At 47.7% G+C, this 18,099-nt stretch overlaps 1 protein-coding gene across 1 annotated transcript; it reads right to left on the bottom strand.

Moving 5' to 3' along the window:
• Positions 1–12,314: 12,314 nt before the first annotated feature.
• LOC142244195 (DNA damage-regulated autophagy modulator protein 1-like) lies at positions 12,315–17,280 on the bottom strand. The gene is made up of 12 exons (XM_075316401.1): positions 17,078–17,280; positions 16,432–16,499; positions 15,786–15,928; positions 15,433–15,604; positions 15,238–15,293; positions 15,001–15,087; positions 14,678–14,852; positions 14,032–14,174; positions 13,679–13,850; positions 13,484–13,539; positions 13,246–13,332; positions 12,315–13,097 (listed from the first exon to the last, which is right to left on the bottom strand). The coding sequence occupies exons 1-7, from the start codon at positions 17,194–17,196 to the stop codon at positions 14,772–14,774; spliced, it is 726 nt and encodes a 241-aa protein (XP_075172516.1). The 5' UTR covers positions 17,197–17,280; the 3' UTR covers positions 12,315–13,097; positions 13,246–13,332; positions 13,484–13,539; positions 13,679–13,850; positions 14,032–14,174; positions 14,678–14,771.
• Positions 17,281–18,099: the final 819 nt, after the last annotated feature.

Raw genomic sequence — 18,099 nt, 5'->3', positions numbered from 1 at the left:
ACCCGGGCGTAGCTGGGATGAACCAGGCTGGAACCAGGTATCCTTCAGGCTGACTGATGAGGGTGGCTACCGACTCGCCTTCCTTAGCCCTTTACGTTTTGGGGTAACCCCGACTTTTAGTCCCTATGGGGGTCACCCAGGGAAGTTGCTGGCGCCTCTCTCCCCTTCGTTTTGGCCCGTTTGCTTGTAGCCTGGACCAGGACACTCCGGCTGCTTGCCTCCTGTGAACTATGGGCCCTAACTGTGGCTACGTGGCTGCGGACTCTGTAGTGTGGTCTTGGGGGTATAAAGTGCCCCCTCATGCAGGTTTGGCAAAGGAAAGGTGAATCTATCCCTGCACTGGGACCTGCTACCCATTTGGGCCTGGTTCTCCCTGACAGTCTCCTTACTTTCCACTCCGTTGCTCTCTCTTTAGCTGTGTGTGGATTTCGGGTAGCACTCCCAGGTGACCGTTCTCCCCCGTCGGTAGTCACTGCGCGGACGCTGTTAGACTGCCACAGCTCCAGGGTCTGCTCCTCACGTCTGCTTTCCCTGAGCTGCACACTAAACCGGCTCACTCGTGGGACCTGCACTGCTGCTCCTGTCTGAGCTCCACTTCCATGCTCCTCACTCCTCCACACTCTGCTTCAGACTACTCCTCTCCTCCTCCTTCCTCTTTTCCCTTTTGTGCCTGCCTACGCCACCTAGCAACCAGGCTCTCTACCACACCCCTTGAGTGGAGATGGAGGCTTCGCCCCCTCCACCCCTCGGGTGGAGGTGGAGGCTTCGCCCCCTCCTGGGATCCCCAGGGGTCCTCTCAAAGGTACATGTGTGAGACCTGATCACTATGCGCCTGTGTAGTCACACCTCGGTCAGCCTTCTGGATTACCTGTTTTGTACTGTCCCCAGCATGGGTGCAGTACTCAGTGGTGCCTGACCAGGTCAGGGGCGCCACATTCCCCCTTAGTTATCACCAGCACGTCCTCGGGCTGCAAGACAACATTTTAAAATGCGTAAAACATTAAAACATGGTAAAACGTTTTAAAACCACCAGGTACCATACATCACCACCCTCCACCCACAAGTCCGTTAACCCACCCTAAACCCTCTCTCGTTGGCCGCGCCTTCAGCCACTTCTGGCAGGATGTAGAGGCGGCTTTCATGGTCTGGTGGTTTCAGGGTATACCTGGCCTGGTGGAGCCGCGCCTTCAGCCTCTTCTGGCAGGATGTAGAGGCGGCCTCCACAGTTGGTGCTGACCAGGTACCCTGTTTGTGGTGGAGAGCCAGGCCCCATAAACAGGCATGCTCCCTGGTTGCAGGCGAGCCAGGCCCCTAAACAGGCTGGCTCTGGTGGTGGTACCTCTGGGGTAACTATTTACACTGCGAGAGTTTGTGGCTGTAGCCAGTTCATAGCCTTAAGGTTCATGGGTTTCTCACATTAGTTCATGTGGGCACATTTCTTGAACATGTAAACATTGCAAAACTTCAAACTTTAACTTCTGTACTTTACTTTACTTTACATGCTTTACACAGATTCCTCCTCACCAGGGCTTGGGCTTGTAGGGCTGCGGCACCTGTTGCTTTCTCCATCTCTGTCATCATCTGTAGTGGTCTCATCAATGGGTTCTTTGTCTTTTCTTTCCTCTTCTTCTGTGTCTGTTTCTTTTGCAGGATTACTGTAGGGACTTCTGGGACATGGTGTAACATCCAGTGCATACCATCCGCGTTCTCCTTGGTGCATGGTGAATTCCACTGAGTCTCCCATCTGTAAGTTTCTTCCTGGATGTCCTCTAGGCAAATGGGCTCTAACGTCCCTTCTGTTTACAAAGATACCTTCTTTCATGCCAGGTGCAACTATGAAACCATATCCACTCTTCAAACTGAAGTCTTCCACAACTCCACGACAAAGTGGGCCTCTGACCTGGGATTTAGCTCTCCTTAAAGACCGTTTCTCTTCCAAGTCTCTGGCTGTTACTTCATCCTTCCTATTCGGAGATTGCTGTGCAGGGGAAAACTTTGTTCTGCTGCGGCACCGTGTCTTGCGGGCTGGATTCTGCTGGGTTGCTACTTCACTGCTTGCAGGCTCCCAGGTGAGGTTTCTGGACAAATCTTCCTCAGCGGAGGGTGTCGGGCTCTCTTCATCCCAGCGGGAATATGGCAACATCTCTGGCTCTGGGCATGGATCCCCTGCTGATGGCTCCGGGGTCAGCTCCTCAGCCTTCTGTCCTCCTCTCCCCCTTAGTTCTTCTGAGCACTCCTGTTGTGGCAGCGCTGGGGATGGGTGTTCATCAGCCGGCCAGGGCAGTGGACTTTTTGGCGTGGATATTGCCGGAATCATCCTGGGGGTGTGCGGAGGGAGCAGATACCGGTCCACCATCTCCTGTGGGAACTGGGCCTCTAGGTCAGCCTTCAGCTTCCAGTATTCGGGGTCCTCTCCTATCAGGGACTTCCTAAACTGGGGAGCGGTGTCAGCTCTGGCCTTGCAGGCCGGGGTAAACAGTGGTACAGTCTTGTCTTGGCGGGCCGAGCCTGGCGTGGCAGCGGCCTGGTCTTGGCGGGCCGAGCCTGGCGTGGCAGCGGCCTGGTCTTGGCGGGCCGCGCCCGACATGGCGGCGGCCTGGTCTTGGCGGGCCGAGCCTGGCGTGGCAGCGGCCTGGTCTTGGCGGGCCGCGCCCGACATGGCGGCGGCCTGGTCTTGGCGGGCCGCGCCCGACATGGCGGCGGCCTGGTCTTGGCGGGCCGCGCCCTGCATGGCGGCGGCCTGGATCAGCGTCGCTGTCGCAGTCTCAATCAGGGTCGCAGCTGGAGTCTTAGCGGGCATCGCTACTGTGGCCGGTTCTTGGCGGGCCGGGCAGGGCATCGCTGCGGCGATCTGGGCTTGGCGGGCCGCACCTGGCGTGGCTGCGGCCTGGTTCAGCACCTCACTTGCGGCGCGGACGAGCGTCGCTGCTGCGGTGGGGTCTTGGCGGGCCGGGCCTAGCATGGCGGCGGCCTGGGTCAGCGTCACACCTGCGGCGTGGATGAGGGTCGCGGCGGCAACCGGATCTTTGCGGGCCGGGCAGGGCATCGTTGCGGCGGCCTGGGCTTGGCGGGCCGCACCTGGCGTGGCTGCGGCCTGATTCAGCGTCGCCGCGCCGGGCGCCTCTTCAGGGACCGCGGGCGTGGCAGCAGGGGTCGGGGCACTCGCGCTGGCAGGGGCAACACTGGACTCACCCATCGGTGGCATCATCGGGGTCTGAGTCGTCGCCGCTCGGTCTGGCACTCGTCGCGTGGCTCTCCCCTCGTAGGCCTGAACCGCCGCAGCCATCTCCAGAAGCTCCGTGCGTCCCTCTCTGATCTGCTGCACGATCCTCGCCTCCAGTCGGTCACTGAACTGGGCAAGCTCCCGGGCCCACCAGGCAGCGGAACCCGGCTCTGGGCTCCTATCTTCAGACGCCATCTTCACCGCGTCGTCGCTGCTCTCCAGGTCTTCTCTCAGCAGCAGACTTCTGACTTCTTCTTGCAGCCGAAGTGCCAATTCCTTCACTTCCTGCAACTCCTCTCCCAGCAGCAGGCTTATGGCTCCCTTTCTGTCCCGACGTCTCTGAACGCCTCCGCTCTCATCACTTGCGAGGACAGGACTCTTCAGGGGATCTCTGGGTAGCCACACCTCTTCGTGGGTGGTAACTTCTCCCAGCGCGGGCTGCTGTTGTTTTTCAGCGCGCTTTTCATGGTGGCAATATGGCGGCGCTTCCAATTTTCCAAGCGGACCGCCCAGGCACATGGTCACCTGTCTGAACAGGTCTAGTCCTTATCCTGTTCGTGACGCCAGATGTGTGCGGCCCCGAGGCTCGGTGTCGGTGCAGCGGTGCATTACCTTCAGGGACTCCACGCGGCTGGATCTTGTCACAGGTAGGAAATCTTCTATTTTGATTGTCGTGACGCCACTCTCAGAATTGCGGTCAGTGGAGACCGCCACTGCAGGTTAGGGGTGCCTGGGGCTGATGGTGGGTGCAGTCAGTTGTAATAGCCTCCTGAGAGTGAGGCAAGCCCCAGGACCCTGTGTAGGTGTGTGGAACCACAAGGCGCAGAATAACTCAACACAAGCAGAATGTCTTTCAGGGGTTTTACTCACTGTTGATGGCAGGGTGAGTAACCCGGGCGTAGCTGGGATGAACCAGGCTGGAACCAGGTATCCTTCAGGCTGACTGATGAGGGTGGCTACCGACTCGCCTTCCTTAGCCCTTTACGTTTTGGGGTAACCCCGACTTTTAGTCCCTATGGGGGTCACCCAGGGAAGTTGCTGGCGCCTCTCTCCCCTTCGTTTTGGCCCGTTTGCTTGTAGCCTGGACCAGGACACTCCGGCTGCTTGCCTCCTGTGAACTATGGGCCCTAACTGTGGCTACGTGGCTGCGGACTCTGTAGTGTGGTCTTGGGGGTATAAAGTGCCCCCTCATGCAGGTTTGGCAAAGGAAAGGTGAATCTATCCCTGCACTGGGACCTGCTACCCGTTTGGGCCTGGTTCTCCCTGACAGTCTCCTTACTTTCCACTCCGTTGCTCTCTCTTTAGCTGTGTGTGGATTTCGGGTAGCACTCCCAGGTGACCGTTCTCCCCCATCGGTAGTCACTGCGCGGACGCTGTTAGACTGCCACAGCTCCAGGGTCTGCTCCTCACGTCTGCTTTCCCTGAGCTGCACACTAAACCGGCTCACTCGTGGGACCTGCACTGCTGCTCCTGTCTGAGCTCCACTTCCATGCTCCTCACTCCTCCACACTCTGCTTCAGACTACTCCTCTCCTCCTCCTTCCTCTTTTCCCTTTTGTGCCTGCCTACGCCACCTAGCAACCAGGCTCTCTACCACACCCCTTGAGTGGAGATGGAGGCTTCGCCCCCTCCACCCCTCGGGTGGAGGTGGAGGCTTCGCCCCCTCCTGGGATCCCCAGGGGTCCTCTCAAAGGTACATGTGTGAGACCTGATCACTATGCGCCTGTGTAGTCACACCTCGGTCAGCCTTCTGGATTACCTGTTTTGTACTGTCCCCAGCATGGGTGCAGTACTCAGTGGTGCCTGACCAGGTCAGGGGCGCCACAGATGCATTATATGATATGCGGGCTGCATAATATAATATGAAGGATACCTTATACATAGAGTATGGGGGTGCATTATAATGCATGGAGGACTATGCAAGCAGTCAGGATATGCAAGCACATAACACCCTGTGTACTTACTCCATCTCCACAAAATCCATATGCAAAGCTTTCTTTTCAATTGTGAGCAGTAAGCATTTGAGTACAAACAAAAGCGGCATGGTGATGCTGATGATGGCATCATAGCTGCTCACCATCTTGGTTGATTCCTCAAAGTTTTGTTAGTTGAGTGAGCGTTGCCTCCTGACCTTCCAAAAATTGATTAATGGCCGGCTGCTAGCCCTGCAAAAAATATGAGAAGGGGCCTGCTGCTGGCCCTCTAAATATTATGAGTGAGGGCTGACTCCTGGCTCTGTAAAAATTATTCAATGTTTGCATACTTTAGCGTCTCAGAATATAGCTGTATATTTGTTTGCACCAGTTCACATTTATCTTTTAGGAAGTGCGATCAGTTCTCCCATGTCAGCATTTTCAGTTGATCAACGTTATTGGCAGGACAGTCCACCACTTCTAGGGCTTAGCGGGACAGTTCATACCACATATCCAGATTGGTTACACAATAGTTTTATGGCACAGAGGAATCATGAAGGACACTGGAACACATAGCTAGGTACTCCTTGAGTATCTTCATAAACATTTCATTCCTCGTTAGACTACCCCACACATCAGGGTCTGGGAGGGTCTTATGAATTTTCCCTGGCCTTTCATAGTATTCCCCTGCCTCTGTCGGACCTGGTGTGTGTGACACCCTGGCAAAACCAGGGTGTCACAGACCTGCAGAAATCCAGCAAAGAGCAGGTCATTCTCCTCCTTGGTAACCTGATCCCAAACCAGTGCAGCAGGACAGACACACACCCCAGTGTAAGAGCTAAACAGAGCAGCGAGGGAGGGGCTGGAGCAGAGTGTGTGGAGAGAGAGACAGGAGAGGAGCCCGGAGTTGTAGCTCCTGGGCTGCTACAGAAGCGTGCTCCAAAAGGGCCTGGACAGGCTGTTACTGAGGAAGGGGGCAGAGGTAGCCGGGGCAGGGTAGCGGCCCGCCGGTACCAAGGGTGACCCGGATCACTGCAGGGGAGTGGACTCCCCGTTCCCGGCTGAGGAGGAAAGAAAGAGAGTGGAGAAAGAGGCACCTGGCTGCAGGGAACGAACCGGATCTTGCTGCACTGTGTGAGGGACCTAAACACCATCCGCACCGAAGGCTGCAGACACCGGCAATTTCTGGTTAATTCCTGACTCTGTGTGAATTTTCTTGCAAAGCGAACTGTGAGTAACAACATCCCCCTGTCCAACTGGGCGCACAGCTCTCAGACGGTCTCCATCTCCTCCCTGCACCACCTCACCGGGGTCCCGGGACACCAACACCCTACCCGTGGAGGGAAATCACCACCTTGCTGCCCACCACCATCCACGGGATCCATTAACCGGCAGCAGCGGTGCTCCATTACGTCACTGCACACCACGGGTGGCGTCACGGACAATCTCCCTTACTTAATCCCCTTCTTACTGTGGAGCCTGGGATCACAGACCGGGTCACGCCACCGTGATACCCAGAAAAGTGACCCCGTGGCCCGGATCTGAGTACCCCTGTCCCTGGGCGACACATGTGTCTCCCTCAACTATCTTCTTTGGTTGTCCAAGGAACTATGACCTCAGCCACCAGCTTTGTCAGATGAAAAAGTTTTGTAAGAATTGTTCAGCTAGGGCCTGTCCAATGTGTCCAAAAAGATTTGCAGCACATATAAAAAGGGAATTGCACCAAAATACACAACATTAAACAATGTCAACATCAAGTGACCTACAGTCTAGTAATGGGTCCCCCAAGAACCTAAGCAATTACATAATAAGTGTGATGCTAGCCAATAAATATATGTAATCCACCGTATTTTTCGGACCATAAGACGCACTTTTTTTCACCCCCCAAATGTTGGGGGAAAGTGGAGGGTGCGTCTTATGGTCTGAATATAGGGCCGGGAATGAGGGTGCTGTGGTGGTGCGGGTCAACAGGGGCACGAGCAGGCTGCAGCAGCGTCTGCCGTGACAACATGGACCCGCTTATTTAATATGCATGCCCATACCCCCGCCCTTCTCTCAGCGTTGAAGCAGGAGCAGACAGGTGGGTGGGATGATGGGTGAGATGATCGGCGAGGGATAAACAGCCGGCCCGCATGATCACCCCTGACAACTACAGCCTGGAGTGATCATGTGCAGCTGTATTCACTGCCCCCCGCACATCATCATCAGCGCGGGGTGCAGTGAATCAGTATATTCACCTGTCACCGTTCCCCTGCAGCATCGCGATCTCCTCCTGGCTGCCGTCGGCCGCTGAGTGGAGCCGTCCCCGTTCTCCTGCAGCATTGCGATGTCCTCCTGTGCCAGCAGGAGTTGCTGAGTGGAGACTAGCGGCGCGCACAGCGATGACATCATGACTGTGTGCACGTGTCCACACGCAGCCGCCGCTGACACAGGAGGACATCGCAATGCTGCAGGAGAACGGGGATGGCTCCACTCAGAGGTGCTGCCACTGACACAGACAGGAGGAGGAGCCATGCTGCAGGGAGTGAGGTAAGGTGAGTATGAACGTTTATTTTTTTTTGTGCCACAGGATGCGGGCCGTATACCAGGAGGGGGGTGTATAGCAGGATGGGGACGTATAGCAGGATGGGGGTATATTATGAGCAGGATGGGGGTATATTATGAGCAGGATGGGAGTATATGAGCAGGGTGGGGGTATATGAGCAGGGTGGGGGTGTATGAGCAGGATGGGGGTATTTAGCAGGTTGGGGGTATATAGCAGGATAGGGGTATATAGCAGGATGGGGCCATATGCCAGGAGGGGGGTGTATAGCAGGATGGGGGTATATTATGAGCAGGATGGGGGTAAATTATGAGCAGGATGGGGGTATATGAGCAGGATGGGGGTATATGAGCAGAATGGGGGTATATGAGCAGGGTGGGTGTATATGAGCAGGATGGGGGTATTTAGCAGGTTGGGGGTATATAGCAGGATGGGGCCATATGCCAGGATGGGTTACCGTATATAGGAGGATGGGGCCATATGCCAGGATGGGTTACCGTATATAGGAGGATGGGGCAATATGTCAGGATGGGTTACCGTATATAGGAGGATGGGGCCATATGCCAGGATGGGTTACCATATATAGCAGAATGGGGCCATATGCCAGGATGGGGTATATAGCAGGATGAGGGACATATACTGTATATACAAGGCAGGAGGATCATTACCAGGCTGGGGTACCTTAGTAGAGAATTTGGAGACATTACCCCCATAACAGTGTCAGCAGCAGATCCTCGCCCCATAACAGTGTGTCATGACTCCCATTTTTTGCTTAAAATTTTATTTTCCTATTTTCCTGCTCTAAAACCAGGGTGCGTCTTATGGTCCGGTGCGTCTTATAGTCCGAAAAATACGGTAAATCATACAAAATGATGGCCTCACCTGTGGGGAAAGGAGTGAGAAGGGAGACAAGATGTAATTACCACCATTGAAGTCTCCATCTTCTGGCCATACTCACACATGGGGTAATCGTGAAAAAAAGAGAAATGAAAAATTAAAAAAACAAATTATGTCTTAAAAACATACACCTTGTTAGCCATCAGTAATCCTACCCAAAGAGGCATCCGTGTTGATTATATTCAATATTCAAACCTCTAGGCTGTAAACAATCCAATTCACATATCCAGCGTTGCTCCTTTTTCTTCAACAGACCTCACCCATCACCCCCACTTTTAAAGGACCAGTTCACTGTCTATGAACCTAAACTGAAGTTGATTAAATGAAAGTCCTTTATCATTGAAATGTTTAGGCATGGAAAATCCACGAGACCCGCTCTAATGTTTACTAATCATGACTCTCCCTTCCATTGTAGTCTCACCCACATAGAGCAGGCCACAGGGACAAGAAATCCCATATACAAAACTGCTTGCACATGTGTATCTTTCCCTAAAGATGCAACTTCTGCCTGTTTGTGGCTCAGAGAAGGTGGGACCTTTCAGCAAGTTTACACAAAACACGCATTCCAAAAAGCGAAAGTTGCCCATCCTAGGGCGACTTAGTGGGGTTTTTACTGATCTCCTGGTGGGTAATATATCTGACTGTATCAACCTATCCTTTAAATTGGAACCACGTCTATAAGATAGTAATGGAAGGGTACTGAGATCCTCAACCTCCAGGTGCCCCCTGGTTAAAATTGCCCAATGTCTCAGCAAAACCCCAGATATCCTATTACTTAAAAAGTTATAGGCAGATGCGAAGCGAATGCTTTTTATCCTTGCACTCTGATCCTTTCCTTTAATAATTTATCATGACTCCTTGCTAAAGCTCTCAATTTGAACTTGGCCACCCCCTCCTTTGGGTAACCCGTAAACATAAATTTCTTACACATCAGGTTTAAATGATGATCCACTTTTTCCTTACAAGAAACAATTCTCCTAGCTCTCAATAGCTGGCTCCATGACAAGGACTCAACCATCCACCATGTATGGTTACTCTCAAAATGTAACAAGCTATTCCTATCTGTTGCTTATACAAAAAGATCAGTACCCAAAGTTGTCCCTTCTTTATAGACCAGGGTATCTAAAAACTGTACCGTACTAGTGGAACTAGTGAATGTAAACTTTAAGGGGTACTTTGCACACTACGACATCACAAGCCGATTGTAGCGATGCCGAGCGCGATAGTCCCCGCCCCGTCGCACATGCAATCTCTTGTGATAGCTGCCGTAGCGAACATTATCGCTGCGGCAGCTTCACATGCACTTACCTGCCTTGCGACATCGCTCTGGCCGGCGAACCGCCTCCTTCCTAAGGGGGCGGGTCGTGCGGCATCACAAAGACGTCACATGGCAGGCGGCCAATAGCAGCAGAGGGGCGGAGATGAGCGGAACGTAAACATCCCGCCCGCCTCCTTCCTTCCTCATTGCAGGCGGGACGCAGGTAAGGAGATGTTCCTCGCTCCTGCGGCTTCATACACAGCGATGTGTGCTGCCGCAGGAATGAGGAACAACATCGTACCTGTCGCTACAGTGACATTATGGAAATGATCGACACTACACCGATCATACAATTTCGACACTTTTGCACTCTTTAATCGTAGTAAAAACGATTCACATACTCCGATGTCGACAACGACGCCGGATGTGCGTCACTTTCAATTTGACCCCACCGACATCGCAGCTGCGATGTCGTAGTGTGCAAAGTACCCCTAACTCTGGAAAACCCTATCCAAGTCCTCTTTAAACATCAATGAATCCATGTTGCCATCACAAAGAAAGAAATCATCAATATAGCACTACTAGCTCTGAATATTGTGCTAATGTGTGGAGTGATACACATGCCTATAGATTATGGATATTATGATTGGTATAACCTTTGAAGCACATCATTAGATGATTTGTGATTCTAAATGTCCCAGATGATGACTGTTTATTAATAGAAGTCAAAAAGGATGATCAGGGGTGTATAAGTATTCATTTTCCGACCAGGACATATAGAGAGTTGCCAGTGAGGGTGAGAAACTTGCTCCCATAGGGCAGCCACATATTTGCAAAAACTATAAACCATTAATTTTTTTTTTTTTAGTGTGTAATTAAAAAAAAATAATTATGTGAAACATAAAGTTAGATCTTCATATTTCTTTTTTGTTCAATATATAAAATTTCTTAATTTTGTTATTTGATTTTTAACTATCTTGATTTTGTACTCTGTTCGACCTATGACTCAGGACTGGTTCATAGTCTGAAATTTTTTAATGACGTTTTAATATTTTCTAATAAATGATATTTTAATATATGATTTTTTTTCATTTTGGATTTACACTTTTTTTGGTCTTACCGTTTGCATTGAGATAGGCTTTATATCCCCTTTTACCTGTGTTGGAATACTTATGCGCATAACAAGTGTACAGGTTTATAATTTTTTTTTTTTATGTGTCTCTGTAACACCATGATTTTAACATCATCATGAATCAAATAGTTAAATCGGTATTTATGCAATCATTTGTCCCAGATACAAGTGCATCTCAATAAATTAGAATATCATCAAAAAGTTAATTTCAGTAATTCAATACAAAAAAAGGAAACACATATTATATAGAGTCTTTACACACAGAGGGATCTGTATTCCTATATATTATATACGAGAGTCTTTACACACAGAAGGATCTATTCCTGTTCCTGTTCCTGTTCACTTTTGTGACCTCTGGCTCCATGAAACCCTAGAGCTGCCGGCAGGTCACAAATCACCAGGGGCCGACCGGAGCGATGCTGTAAACAGATGAAGACGGCAGCAGGGGAGTATAAGAACAGGGGCAGGGGACTTAGGGGTACTTTATACGCTGCAACATCGCTGCCGATATATCATCGGAGTCATGTCGTTAGTGACGCACATCCGGCGCCGGAAGCGGCATTGCAGCGTGTAAAACAAATGAGCGATGATCAACGAATGCAAAAACGTGAAAAATCGTTGGTCATTGACACGTCATTCATTTCCATAATATCGGTGCTGCTGAAGGTACGATGTTGTTTGTCGTTCCTGCGGCAGCACACATCGCTATGTGTGACGTCGCTGGAACGACAAACATCTCCTTACCTCCGTCCAACGGAAAAGGAGGAAGGAAGAAGGTGAGCGAGATGTTCCGGCCGCTCATCTCCTCCCCTCCTTTTCTATTGGGCGGCGGTTCAGTGACGCTGCTGTGACGTCGCTTTGACGCTGATTGAACTGCCCCGTTAGAAAGGAGACGGTTCGCCGGTCACAGCGACATCGTAGGGCAGGTATGTGCGTGTGATGCTGCCGTAGCGATAATGTTCGCTACGGCAGCGATCACCACATATCGGTCATGCGACAGGGGCAGGTGCAATCGCGCTTGACATCGCTAGCAACTGCTAGTGATGTCGCAGCGTGTAAAGTAACCCTTACATTTAAAGCACCATTCCAGCGCTGAAATAATAAAGGCAAGGCTTTCACAGAGCCTTTTTTTTTCGTCTTTACATATTTAAAACACTTTTTTATTTGTTAATTGAATTAAAAAATACAAATCCCTCTGTTTTTACCATGAAATTGCTGTTTGCGATACTGTTTTTTACAGGATGGTTTTTATATGTAAAACACATTTTTCATGTGGCAATTGCAAATCATCAAGAAACCATTAGTTATCTAGTTAAATATATTTATTGGAAAGGACTCATAGTTCTCAAGGTTAATGCTTTGTGAAGAGTTCACCATATAATGCAGACAGTCCTTTGCACTGGGGCTTTGGTAATATAGGCCACATTCATAGCTATATATATAGTTAGTTACAGTTACAAAGATTGAAAAAAGACCTAGGTCCATCTACTTCAACCCATGACCTAAACTAACATGTTGATCCAGAGGAAGGCAAAAAACCCCGTGGGCCAGATAGTAAGCGCCACATTAGGGAAAAAAATTCCTTCCCGACTCCACATACGGCAATCAGAATAGTTCCCTGGATCAATGCCCCATCACAGAACCTAGGGCACATAACCTGTAATGTTGTATTTTTCAAGACAGGCATCCTTGCCTAACTTTAGTAATGAATCAACCATTACAAAATTATGTGACATAGAGTTCCATAGTCTTCACTGCTCTTACAGTAAAGAATCATAGTTATATGGCATCAAAGCCATGTTTATCTTCCCAGTGGAGATGGCTTCAGATTTTCTAAATGTTCTTCCATCCACCAGCAGTTAAAATGGCTGTGGCATTCTGCTGCTCTGTGTCCAGGAACATAGTCGTTAGATGGATGATTCAGTAATTACGCTTCGGTACCTGCCGTTCTCCAAATTTCTTCTCATTGGAAGTCGGTAAGATGTTAGGCTCCAGCACAGATGATTCCAGTTGTCTTTATGTTCCTCCAGCCCCAAGTCTTTTCCCTCGATTTTACACGGGAAGTTTGGTGGCCTGGTTCTTTTCCCTTAGACAGATGGTGACACCTTCCCGGGAGAACTTTAAAGACAAACTCTGAGAAAAAGGAGAAAAGACAATTATCACTAGACGTTATTGAACTTCGGCATCTCTGTCATCTATTTTTGAAATTGGATTTTTTAGTGCAACAAATCTTTAAGTGAAACATTTTTGGCTCAAATAAGACCCTCACATATTTACTCACCTGGAAATCTGTATAATTAGTAAGCTGGTGCATTATTAGGCCGACGAATCCCGTCCACTCGCCTATCATGCCTGCCATGTAGAAGATCTGCAGAAAGGTAGAGGATAGAGGATGTTATTATTACCTGTCTGGTATGGGATGAGACGGTAGGATGACTTTTCCACTGAGAGGTTATAATTTACTTTTACACAGGACACAAGTGAATTACACAAGATAATGAAATATGAAATAAACTTACCATAAAACAGATACCATTGCATAGCTGGCAGAAGGTGGTGCACATACCTGTAACAACTGGAAGGACGTGTTAAGAAAAGTACCTGAATGTTATTATTATATTGCTGCCCATGCTGCCATGACCGTGTGATAAAATAAGGCACAAGGGAGCGTACCTTACACACCTAAACACACTGACTCATCTAGAAAAGGATACATATCAGGAGTAATGCAATCGTTACCAACGCTGCTGCCAGTCTAAAGTGGCACATACAGCGACTGCTGAAGGATCGTTTGTACAGGTATACAGACTGACATAAGTTGTAAATGGCAAGAAGAAAAAATGCCAGACCTGCTCCGATCCTGTGCGGTGTAGGATGGGTTTTCACCTAGAAAGAGAAGAAATATATGACGGTCATCAATAAGATCATCATGAAGATCTGAGAATACATAAAGACAAGATCCCCACAATATAATATACTGGGCTCCAGGCAGTCACCAAACTATAAATTATACTGAACCTGAGGTCCTGAGTATTACTGGAGACCTTATAAAAAACTGATAACTAACCGAGCATACTGCATTAACCGCGTTCCCAATGCACACTATCCAGCTAGCGATGAGAAGGATTTTCTGGCAGATGATAAACCGCTTCTCCGATGGCTCAGATTGAATAATCATGAACCTATACTGGATGTACGCGATGCTGGCTCCTGAAATAGAAAAGCAAGTTATCAACCAGATATTTCTATATCACTGCTATAGAAAACCTAACCTTAAGAGTGCACCAATGATTAACATCTCCAGTAATGGCCATTATTAGAGATTTACAGGGACTATCTGTGCCACTGGTGTCCTATCTCTGTATCAAATTGATGATGATTGATGGGAAGCCACATATCCTTCATTGCTTACCAGGCCCAGGTCCTTACTTCTGGTGATGGCTGTGCCTGGTATTACAGCTCTGTGTCATTTACTATAATGGGACTGAGCTGCAGAAATCTTTAGTACCAGGTTTTTTGCAAAAAAGTACCAAAATGTTCAGCATGGTCTCTTAAATCAGGTAAACAGCAGGATGTCATAGTCAGAACCCCACCAATATTTTATTAATGGGCTATAAATCTTCTAGTCCCAGAGACTTTAATGTCACCTCTGAGCACAGAATTGCTGAGCTCTTCATGAGGATATCTCCCTATAGGATGCAGCGTCTACTTACCAGAGAAGGAGTTCACTAGGAAGATGTTAGGCTCCAGCACAGATGATTCCAGTTGTCTTTATGTTCCTCCAGCTCCAAGTCTTTTCCCTCGATTTTACACGGGAAGTTTGGTGGCCTGGTTCTTTTCCCTTAGACAGATGGTGACACCTTCCCGGGAGAACTTTAAAGACAAACTCTGAGAAAAAGGAGAAAAGATAATTATCACTAGACGTTATTGAACTTCAGCATCTCTGTCATCTATTTTTGAAATTGGATTTTTTTGTGCAACAAATCTTTAAGTGAAACATTTTTGGCTCAAATAAGACCCTCAGATATTTACTCACCTTGAAATCCGTATAATTAGTAAGCTGGTGCATTATTAGGCCGACGAATCCCGTCCACTCGCCTATCATGCCTGCCATGTTGAAGATCTGCAGAAGGTAAAGGATAGAGGATGTTATTATTACCTATCTGGTATGGGATGAGACGGTAGGATGACTTTTCCACTGAGAGGTTATAATTTACTTTTACACATGACACAAGTGAATTACACAAGATAATGAAATATGAAATAAACTTACCGTCCAACAGACACCATAGCATAGCTGGAAGAAGGTGGTGCACATACCTGTAACAACTGGAAGGGTGTGTTAAGAAAAGTACCTGAATGTTATTATTATATTGCTGCCCATGCTGCCATGACCATGTGATAAAATAAGGCACAAGGGAGCGTAGCTTACACACTTAAACACACTGACTCATCTAGAAAAGGATACATATCAGGAGTAATGCAATCGTTACCAACGCTGCTGCCAGTCTAAAGTGGCACATACAGCGACTGCTGAAGGATCGCTTGTATAGGTATACAGACTGACATAAGTTGTAAATGGCAAGAACAAAAAATGCCAGACCTGCTCCGATCCTGTGCGGTGTAGGATGGGTTTTCACCTAGAAAGAGAAGAAATATATGACGGTCATCAAAAAGATCATCATGAAGATCTGAGAATACATAACGGCAAGATCCCCCCAATATAATATACTGGGCTCCAGGCAGTCACCAAACTATAAATTATACTGAACCTGAGGTCCTGAGTATTACTGGAGACCTTATAAAAAACTGATAACTAACCGAGCATACTGCATTAACCGCGTTCCCAATGCACACTATCCAGCTAGCGATGAGAAGGATTTTCTGGCAGATGATAAACCGCTTCTCCGATGGCTCAGATTGAATAATCATGAACCTATACTGGATGTACGCGATGCTGGCTCCTGAAATAGAAAAGCAAGTTATCAACCAGATATTTCTATATCACTGCTATAGAAAACCTAACCTTAAGAGTGCACCAATGATTAACATCTCCAGTAATGGCCATTATTAGAGATTTACAGGGACTATCTGTGCCACTGGTGTCCTATCTCTGTATCAAATTGATGATGATTGATGGGAAGCCACATATCCTTCATTGCTTACCAGGCCCAGGTCCTTACTTCTGGTAATGGCTGTGCCTGGTATTACAGCTCTGTGTCATTTACTATAATGGGACTGAGCTGCAGAAATCTTTAGTACCAGGTTTTTTGCAAAAAAGTACCAAAATGTTCAGCATGGTCTCTTAAATCAGGTAAACAGCGGGATGTCATAGTCAAAACCCCACCGATCTGTTATTAATGGGCTATAAATCTTCTAGTCCCAGAGACTTTAATGTCACCTCTGAGCACAGAATTGCTGAGCTCTTCATGAGGATATCTCCGTATTGGATGCAGCGTCTACTTACCAAAGAAGGAGTTCACTAGGAAGATAACGGTGTAGATGACCGATTCTGGGAAAGTAATTCCCGTATGACTGTAAAAGATATGGAAAATTTTGGGAATTAATAGGACATGAGTGGATTAATTGTCATTTATAATTATCCTCCTATATATTTTCTGACCAAAAGTACATTGGTGGAAGGTTATCAAACTTAGTGTAAAATAAAAACGTTATGGTGCTTGGGAGAAGGGAAGGAAAAAGCAAAAATGCAAAAACAAATTGTCTGCAGCAGGAAGGGGTTAACAATGTACAACTTATAAAGCAAGAAAAAAATTCCAGAAAATATAATCGTATAATTAGAACATTACATGATATTAAATGGGGTTGTCCACTACTTGGTCATCCCCTTCTTATTTCCCATGTGAGCCCCCACCAAAATAAAAATGCCAATACACACCGTTGGTGTCGGCGCGATTACACCAGTGTCGAAACTTGTGTTCCCAGGGCTCATGTGACATTGTTAAGACACGGGAGCCCCGCACCCAATCACCGCCGACTTCCTTCTCCTAGCCGAAGGTGATTGTATTTTTATGGGGATGGTGCAAGAAGTAGACAACCCCTTTAATACAAAAATAATATCACATTCTACTATGTTCCCAGTACCCTCTTACCTGATGTAAGGATATTTCTGATGCCCTGAGATGACTGTCAGGGCAATTAGCACACAGACGCCCAATAGCGTCCATAAGACCCACAAGATTGGCAATAATGCCAAACCCCGGATCTCCATGATGGAAAGAAGATTAGCAAAGCAAAAGCTTGTACTCTCTCTCTCTTTCTCTCTCTCTATTTCTCTCTCTATTTCTCTCTCTCTCTCGCTCTGTTTCTTTTTCTGTATTCACAGATAAGAAGGCAGATTTAGTATCAGACAGAGGTTTTATAGGCTCAGAACCTGATGATGTCACAAGGCTATTGTGATGTCATTGCTGATCACCTCATTGTTGCATCATCACTCAAGCAGCCAGGATCTGATTTGTTCTTGTTATTGTAGATTTTTTTCACATATATTTCTTCTTATTAACAATATACAGTACATCTTCTATGAGTATCTCCAGCAGCACATTGTAGTGTAATCACTCCGATTATTATATTGATTTACAAGTTTAAATACTAGCACAAGATATATATTGACAGGATGTTACAGGTTTCTCACCAAGAGCGGAGCTCCAATATACAGATCGCTTTCTGCTCTCTAAAACCCCTGTTTAAATATACACGGTCCCAATTCATCATTTGCAGCGCTTCACTTTCCTTTTTTGTCCTGTAGTATGAGTTGGTGTTATTTGTGCTAAAATCGTCAAAATGGCTCATCCAATTATAAAATTTGGCGCAAAGTAAAAAATTGATTTTCTTTTCCTGTCTTGAACTGTTTTTGCAACTTTTGGCAGTGGAATTCACATAGTGGTGCACTGAAGAGCACACCAGGGGTAACTGGAATGAAATTGTGCCAAATTGTGCGACTTTTTAACATGTCACAATTGATAAATCCTGCTCAGTTCTGGTCTTTATAATAAACTAAATTAATCAGACCTTCAAAATATGAATACATATATTGAGTTACAAACCAATACTACCAACCATTATAACAAGCTACTCTTAAAACTATTGTAAGAGGGAAATTGTACGGGAGCCA

The sequence above is a fragment of the Anomaloglossus baeobatrachus genome, chromosome 6 (assembly GCF_048569485.1).
Source record: "Anomaloglossus baeobatrachus isolate aAnoBae1 chromosome 6, aAnoBae1.hap1, whole genome shotgun sequence".
Taxonomy (NCBI): Eukaryota; Metazoa; Chordata; class Amphibia; order Anura; family Aromobatidae; genus Anomaloglossus; species Anomaloglossus baeobatrachus.
This window is presented reverse-complemented; position numbering and strand designations above follow the sequence as displayed.